Genomic DNA, 8,518 nt, shown 5'->3' on the forward strand with positions numbered 1-8,518 from the left:
ATAACCTCTATTTAGTGTCGAAAATACTTGGGATGTTTTTCTACACATACCCATACATCTGGAGGTCTTTTAAAACTTAAGTGCAATCGAACCAAAAAGTTTGAGAAACACTGCTCTATCATGCAAATTTATCATTTCCATTTCAGAACAAATAGAACATTAGTATATCGATGTAATTGCTGTTAACAAATACTTGAATGTTAATATTCTATCAATATTCTACAAGTTTTGATGGGTAATATAAAATTAGTAATATTTTTACATAAACTGAAATAATTTTGCAATGCGTGTATCTTTATTAAATATTGATAAACTTTAAAAAATATAAAAAAAAACATGAAAAGCAATATTCGCGTATATTCGCATAATTCATCTTAATGCGATTTAATCGGATTTCGGGACGTAGGACAACACGACGGTGTTGTGCGGCGCCATTGGGAATCCAGAAGACGTATGTTTCATTCTATAACAAAAAAAAATTAATTGCATGTCCCTAAGTGTGCAAGTTACAATGAAAACTTACTTCAATGAAACACCTTCAGTAGGTATCTTGATATATTGAACGGTGACTTCATCCGCTACCTTCGGAACCTCTATTAAGAAATCGACGACGACGAGCTCATCTGTTGGATTAACAGCGACTATGAAGCCTGGATTGCCGGAGTGTACCCTATATTAAAGTGTAAGAAATATGTATTAATATCAAATATAATTTATATATTTTTTTATGGTTCGACAAATGCTAAAGCAAAACTACAATTTTCTCAACTTGTTACTTGGACTCACCATTCCCTGATTATCCGAATAAATTAATTTTGTTAGACATACAAGTGGAAAAGATGGAAAAAATGGATTAATAAATGTGTTATTGGTGAGATGATTTAATACTCAATTTACCTGACATAGGCGAATACGGTTCTGTTTGCCATAAGATGGGTTTGTTGAGAACCGAAAATGATGGATGCTGATTTACGGACTTCCTTCAGGTCCGCCTCGATCTTCGTGTCCTTATTTAATATCATGGAACCCTTGAGCAGGTACGCAACTGCGCTCAGATCAACTGAACTTTCATTCGATACCTGCCACATTGGCCAATTGTGTTCCAAGAACTTGATGCTCGCATCTAACCTATCCTTCAAGTTTTCTGCGGTGCTGATTTCCTGCTGGAACACGTTCGAATGCTTCGGCAAATCCACGACCAACGTGCTATTAACTTTGAATGGTTTCAAAGTTTCCAAGTTCTCGGCCAGCATAAAGACGCCAGCGTTGTCTGTCTTGTTCTTAATCAGATGCCTCCACGGCTTCAGAAGGTCTCCCAACTCGGGAAGGTACTCCGTTTTGGTGTGCATGTAGAAGTCATAATGATTTTGTGAGATGTCGCTCGGCTGCTGTTTGGGCGTTTCATCGACCAATTGGGAATTGACCAGTAGATTCGGAGCTCCGTTCAGTCTAATGCCTTTCACACCAGCATCCAAGAAGCCCTCCAAAACTTTAGTGAATTTATCAACAACAGCAGGCTCACGGAAATTCAGATGCGGAAGACCCTCTGGAGAAAAGTAGAATTGCTTGCGGGCATTATTAAATGTCCAAGCGGTTTTCTTCTCGTTATCGTTTGAGTCCTTTGCCAACCAATTGTTCGGTGGCTTACTTTCCGAACCATCTGACCAAATGTAAAAGTTTGCGAAGTCCGCATCCTTAGTTGCCGATTGATTCAACCACATCTGAGATACGGATGGTTTCAAATCAACGATAACATTGATATCCAACTTCTTCGTCAGATTGAGGAAAGCCATGAATGGACCTGTAGCATTCAACTGCTTGTACGTGTCTCCAGGATAAGGTATGATAACGCCAGTAAATCCTTCGTCCTTCAAGAGCTTCAAGTCGTCAACGGTCCATGCGGTATCGCCCAAAGAGACTTCGGTCAAAGGTCCTTCTTCCCACCACGTCTTTGGCTCTGGAGGATCGCATTTAGGTGCGGACACAATGATCATCACTGCACCGACCAACATACCGGCCCACAGAGCCCAGAACAAGATGAACAAGAACCACCTCAATCTCACCCAGAACGGATCGTTGGCATATTTCATGAGCTCCTCCTTGCCCATTCCAACGAATCCAGTCTTGATTTCGCCTAAAACAATATTAATATGAAATACAAGCAAATTCAAATGCACGAAAACTAATTACACGGACAATCCAAGTCTATCACTTCCATTTTAACACTACAGAATGAAACGTCTGAATGTAATTCTGCTTATAAATAGGTACCGTTCTTTTCAGTTTCATTTTTAATTAGTAAGCAAATTCGATTCTTTTGTAAGCAAATATCACATTACAATATCATATTTAACAAAAGCGTATTCTCATTTTTCATTATTATTTCTTTCATCCTATTATCAACAAAACAAATTAAAATAATAAAAAACAGTTAAAGTTATCTGTTACATCCATAAGAATTAATGAATTATAATAATCATCATAGTGCTTCAAAAAATCTATAAAATTAATTACAAAAGTAATTAAATGCTTGACATTGACATTACTAATAATCGTTTTGCATTTGATAAAATGCTATCAAATGCAAAACGATTATTATCAAATTTTGATTACATCACATTTGCGCTTATCAGAAACCATATAAAATTTATATGGTTATTGTGTTGTTTACTGCAGAAGAGAGCGTTCAAAGATGTAATCATCTGCCTAGAAACAGAATTATTTGAACAATGAACTAGTTCTAGAGATTAAATTGCATTCCACGGTTGATTCTTATAAGAGTTTATTGATTATAAACCACATTCGATCTAAAAAAAAAACACTCGAAACGCTAACGGCAATAACGTAATCTATTTGACCTTAAAGTAAGTACAGTGCTCCCAAATGATACAGATCTATAAAGATTAATAATTCTATACTAAATACGTTTTACATAAGATTTCATCCACGATGTAGTACTATCATTTATACCGCAATCGTCAGATTTTTTCATTAAATTACGTAAATCGTTAAAAATTTTGTAGGAAATTTAAGCACTTACAAACAAAATACTATTGATGCAATAAAACGTTTATCAAATAAAATAATCTATTTGCGCTTTAAAGTACATTCAAACCATGCAATCAAGAAATGTAGATTTAATAGAATAAATACTGCTGCCTTTTTAACAGATCACGATAACTTATCTTAATTCTTTTCAGAATATTTCGGTGAAACGCGAAACTTTAGAATATAATTTTCTACATTCTATATTTAGAAATATGTTAAAATTCTTGTTCACCATAGTTAAACTAATTTTTACTTAAAGTAAGCAATTTAAATTAATTATCTAATAAGCTGTTAAGATAGAATTAGCAAAGTTGGCTTTGCAATTATGATGAAATTTTCTGTGTCAATCAATAAGCAAGTTGGGATGATGCAATATAAAGAAGTTATTAAAAATATATAAGAAAACATAAAAAAAATTAAATAAAACTGAATGAACAAATTACTTTCTAAATTTGCATAGCAACTAATCAATAATTTAAGTAACTGTTTTAATATTTTTTGGTTATATGACAATATGGATGATGCAATGGGATTTGTACATGAATTATATATATATATTATATTTATACATACCAATATCCAGTTTGGCATCCCCATTCTGTTTATCGTTGCTTGTGAATTTGACTTCAGCAATGTTAATATTGGAGCTAAGCTTTTTGTCCTCGTCAGGCAACATCCTCTCATCAGCACCATCAAGTTCACTGTTGGTGGTTTCCTTGATGAGGCTCTTGGGCCGTGCAGGTACTTGATCTACATGGAGAAAACAGGTTAATACAGTTACTGCAACTCTCTTCTTTTCCTCTTGTTTATTTGTAATTGCATTCTGCTGATTGGTTGCAATTGGGTACACTTACCTTCCATGTCGTTCTCTGGTAATTGCTTGTACGTTGCCGTGGGCGAATGAGTCTCGTTTGGTACCTTTGCTCCGGATATTTCCAGTTTAGTCCCTTCCATTGTGGTGAATCGTTCTTTCTTCTAAAATCGTTGCTCTCCTTTTGTTAACGACGACACCCAGTCCACTCTCACACAGAAAAAAAATATGCTCGGACCCCCAAGGTGAAATCAATACACAAAACCAGATCGCAGCGCCTTTTCTCACGCAACTCCGATCCTCTTAGTTTCCCCTCGTACTCACAAAACTGTTGATCATGGAATGAGAACGATTTTTTGTCAACCAAATTCGACCTCGCTTAACAATCTAATCACCACAATTACCAACTATTCAATATATATCATTACTACCAATTACTATTTTAATTTTACTAAATTTTACACTAAATAAATAATGTAGAACAAGCATAACTTTATAGTTCAATCAATTATAATCAATATTTTTATATCAACATTATATTATACAATAGATTAATAATTATTATTATTGTTTTATTTTTTTTGTATAGGCAACTAATTTATCATGTTATAATTATTTATTTTTATTTATTAATTAACATTTTGTTATTGACACTAATCCAGACCAAATCGTAATATGTCTGTTCTAATACTTATTAATTTGTTACTTTCATCATTATTATTAATACCAATAAAAATGAATCAACCTATTATTATATAATTCTTTCTCAAGCAATCAGCACTAAGGAAGTGCGCAATTTAACTCTCAAATCAAGTTATACTAGTGAATGCATGCTACAAAAGCAGATACTTTCTTTTCGACTTGCTTTTAATAAAGCCATAACGGTCAATTGGTCAAAACTCATAGAGGCAAATCCAGTGGACTTTAGAACTAGAAAGGAAAAGTTCAAATCAATTTCAATCAACAAACTAATACTAAATATACCCATTTCGAGACGTACTTTTTACAGTTATATAAGCATTATTTTAAATAGTATAAACTGTTGCTTACATTACTTGTTCCAAATAAAACTACATTACATATAAAATTTTAAATATTTAAATTTCGTTTATAGAAAATGGCGTCGAACAATTCGTTTATAGGCAACTAATGTTACACCCATGCTTCACACGTCCTATAAACAATCAATGAAATATTTAATAAAAAATGTTAATTTAATATTACAATTTTCATTACGTTAAGTTTATAATAATTATTTTTCATTTAACTGTTTTCATTACTTAAAGATCAAATATGTTTATAAACAACAGAAAAGCAGATTGTTTTTTTACATGAATTAATTTGATAGAAAACTTAAGCAACTCAATTTATTTGTTATTGTTTTTAACATTTACTTATAATTGAAAAAAAAACTTTCAATACTTTGGTTTTATATCGTTAATTACCAACGAACAGAAGAATAATAAGATAATTGTATTATTCATTCATTTTCATGTTAAGACATTGTTAATTTTTCTATTTGTTGTACATACTTATTTTTATATGATCTTACTTACTATATTACATACAAAGATAAAAGTTCGTAAATTTGTAAGAATTAAAGAGAAATTTCTACTTATAATTATTGATGTATCTAAGGAACAAACAATTATATGAAATGTATCAATGAATGAGAAAATAATTATGCTTTGTTTTATGAACGTTTTGTATTTCTCTTAATGACGTCGTTTAAATTCAAAGCGTAGTCATGTTTAAAGATAGAACAACAAACACTTAGTTATCAGTTATAAATAGAATAATTATTTATAATTTTACTGAAAAATTCTTCGAAATAATTACATAATTCTTTCCCTAATTTCGAAGTAATTACGTTGCTCTGAGAGACAACAATAATGCAACGATTACGTGAACTGTTTTCGACATCAACATGGTATTATCTCAGTCGAATGATAACCAAAGCAAATATTATGTTGACCTACAATAAAAAAAAGAAGTTATAAAATAATTTATTTAAACGATTTTGTTATTACTTAAAGGAAACATATTTCTTTTTCTCATTTTATTCACGTATTTATTTGTGATTCAAAAAAACACAATTTTGTTGTATGTTAAATTTTGCGATTTCAGGACTTTATTGAATATATATTTTGATAATAAAGGTTTGTTTAATTGCAAATATTGGTATGAGGGTTGAGGGTTGTTCGAAAATCTTTTGGTATTGCCGTTGAACGCACGGAATGCGAACTGTCGTTAGAATTTATTGATTTTCTGGTCCTCTTTCCAGAGGCGGTTTTTTTTTTGGTTAGGCTCCGCTGAAGCGGCGCTCCGGAGGGCATCGTGAATTAGTGGAAATCGCGAGGCGCAGAAAAACCTGTTAAAACGAAACAGGTATTTATTTAAATGAAAAGCGGCTCGATTTGCATCACAAACATGAGCGAATCAAACGGAGACGTGTTCAGCAGCTCGAAACCAGTTTATCTTTAGCTCTCAATACAATCGCACAAACCACCATCATCATCACATCCATCCAACTCTCGCGCGACGACATCCACTTTACGCAGTTAAAAAACACTTCCACTGCAAAGTGCATATATTCGCACAGGATTCCGAAGAGGAAGAAACGGGAATCGAAAGGAGAGATGTCAGTCATCGGAAAGGTAAGTGGACACCTCTGAAAAGGAGACGACTGACCTCTAAAACACGCAATTTTCAGCCCGTTCTTTACTCGTACTGGAGGAGCTCATGTTCGTGGAGGGTTAGAATTGGTAACTCTTAAACAACATCCTCACATTCATCCATACTAATCCGTATTTTTTTTTATGATTCAAGCTCTGAACTTGAAGGAAATCCCATACGACATAAAGCCGGTGTCGTTGATCAAAGCCGGCGGAGAACAGCACTCGAACGAATTCCGGGATGTGAACCCCATGGAACAGGTTCCGGCTCTTCACATTGATGGAAACACTCTGGTGGAATCGTTGAGCATCCTGCATTACCTGGAGGAGACCAGACCGCAGAGGAATCTTATGCCACACGATTTCGTCAAACGTGCAAAGGTACATCTTAACACTCTTTTTTGTGTTTCTTTTAGTCAAACATCTAAAACAAACCTGTTTCTATCTAATGACATTCAAGAATTTTCATTCACGCATAATTAGATAAGCTATTAGTATTCACTTTTGCATTGCTGTTGCTTAACGACAACTGCACAACACATCAGACCATATTTTTTTAAAAACTTGTTCTATGAATATGCATTTGCATAATAATACGGTTTTCGATGCGTGTAAAATTGAGAAACTAAGACAAAATTAGCATTTTTTGGGAAAAAGAAATTTTAGGTTTAAAGATTTAGATGCAGACAAAAGTGAGAAGAAATAGAAACGTAAAGTCCATTTAACTTCTACTTGAAACTTATACACAAATTATGATTTTAATTAAATTTATGTCATATTTCATATTTGTCGTAATTTTACTTGAAACTGACATTGTTTCAGAACCAAAGCTTTGATGATTTTAATTAGCTTTATTATTTTATACAATTAAATTAAGTAAAAAGCATAGTTTGTGTTGAAATAACAACTTTTTTTTTTGTTTCAATATTAATAATGTTAATAGTTGAATCATTAGAGAAAATATTGTCATATTCATTTCAAAATTGATAAATCAATAATATCAAAAATCTTTGAAAGACGCTTTGTAAAGATAATTTGAAAATGTCATCATCATTAGCTTTATAACTTGCAACTTTTCCCTAACTTGACTTAAATCTTACTTTAACAATTTTTTCAAAGAGTTTAACTAGCTGTTGTTTACAACAATACAGTTGATATAGTAACGTGTGTATCGTGTCAATAATTTAATTGATTAACACTTTCAAGTCTATTTTTTTTTTGGAAAAAATACAAAATAATGAAAATTATGTTTTGGGGACTTTATGTAATTGGGACAAAAGGTTAATAACATTAATAAAACAATAAAAAATCTGTTTTATCTTTATTCTTATAGGCAAGAGAAATTTGCGAAGTGATAGCATCCGGCATCCAACCGCTTCAGAACCTCATCGTGCTGATCCACGTCGGCGAGGAGAAGAAGAACGAGTGGGCCCAGCACTGGATAAACCGCGGTTTCAGGGCCGTCGAGAAGCTTCTGTCGGCGAGCGCCGGGAAGTACTGCGTCGGCGATGAGATCTCCATAGCGGACTGCTGCCTCATACCGCAGGTCTTCAACGCGCGGCGATTCCACGTCGACCTCCGACCGTTCCCAATCATCCTCAGGATCGACAGGGAATTGGAAAACCATCCGGCATTCCGTGCAGCTCATCCCAGCAATCAGCCGGACTGCCCACCAGAAGCACCCAAATAAAATAAACAACAACAACAACAACATAAAAACAACACCGGTCGAACATAATTTCGCTTCATAAGATTTTCTATTAATTGATATGTTTTTTTTTCGTTTTAATTTTTTGTTTTGTTTACATTATGTGTTACACCAACTTAGTACAAAGAGACGTGAAGGGAGACGACTTTCCTCGCATCTCGAGCGCAATACTTGTACATTCACATCAGCTTCGTTCGCTTTCTTTACATAGCTTTTCTACGTTTTCCTTTATTATATAACAAACAGAAATCTATTTAGAACTTTTAGAGATTTTAT

At 33.4% G+C, this 8,518-nt stretch overlaps 2 protein-coding genes across 3 annotated transcripts; one reads left to right on the forward strand and one right to left on the reverse strand.

The window, feature by feature from the left end:
* Positions 1 to 273: 273 nt before the first annotated feature.
* LOC108557296 (maltase A2) lies at positions 274 to 4,258 on the reverse strand. 2 transcript variants are annotated; one of them, XM_017913749.1, is made up of 6 exons: positions 3,903 to 4,258; positions 3,622 to 3,798; positions 898 to 2,134; positions 787 to 792; positions 524 to 670; positions 274 to 463 (listed from the first exon to the last, which is right to left on the reverse strand). In XM_017913749.1, the coding sequence occupies exons 1-6, from the start codon at positions 4,000 to 4,002 to the stop codon at positions 385 to 387; spliced, it is 1,746 nt and encodes a 581-aa protein (XP_017769238.1). In that variant the 5' UTR covers positions 4,003 to 4,258; the 3' UTR covers positions 274 to 384. The 2 variants fall into 2 exon arrangements, with proteins under 2 accessions (XP_017769238.1, XP_017769239.1); XM_017913750.1 differs by lacking the exon at positions 787 to 792 and having other exon boundaries at positions 3,903 to 4,257.
* Positions 4,259 to 6,049: 1,791 nt separating this feature from the next.
* Positions 6,050 to 8,241, forward strand: LOC108557250 (probable maleylacetoacetate isomerase 2). The gene is made up of 4 exons (XM_017913691.1): positions 6,050 to 6,516; positions 6,573 to 6,624; positions 6,689 to 6,915; positions 7,868 to 8,241. The coding sequence occupies exons 1-4, from the start codon at positions 6,499 to 6,501 to the stop codon at positions 8,222 to 8,224; spliced, it is 654 nt and encodes a 217-aa protein (XP_017769180.1). The 5' UTR covers positions 6,050 to 6,498; the 3' UTR covers positions 8,225 to 8,241.
* Positions 8,242 to 8,518: the final 277 nt, after the last annotated feature.

This window comes from Nicrophorus vespilloides, unplaced genomic scaffold, assembly GCF_001412225.1.
Source record: "Nicrophorus vespilloides isolate i.1.1-1 unplaced genomic scaffold, Nicve_v1.0, whole genome shotgun sequence".
NCBI classification, from domain to species: Eukaryota; Metazoa; Arthropoda; class Insecta; order Coleoptera; family Silphidae; genus Nicrophorus; species Nicrophorus vespilloides.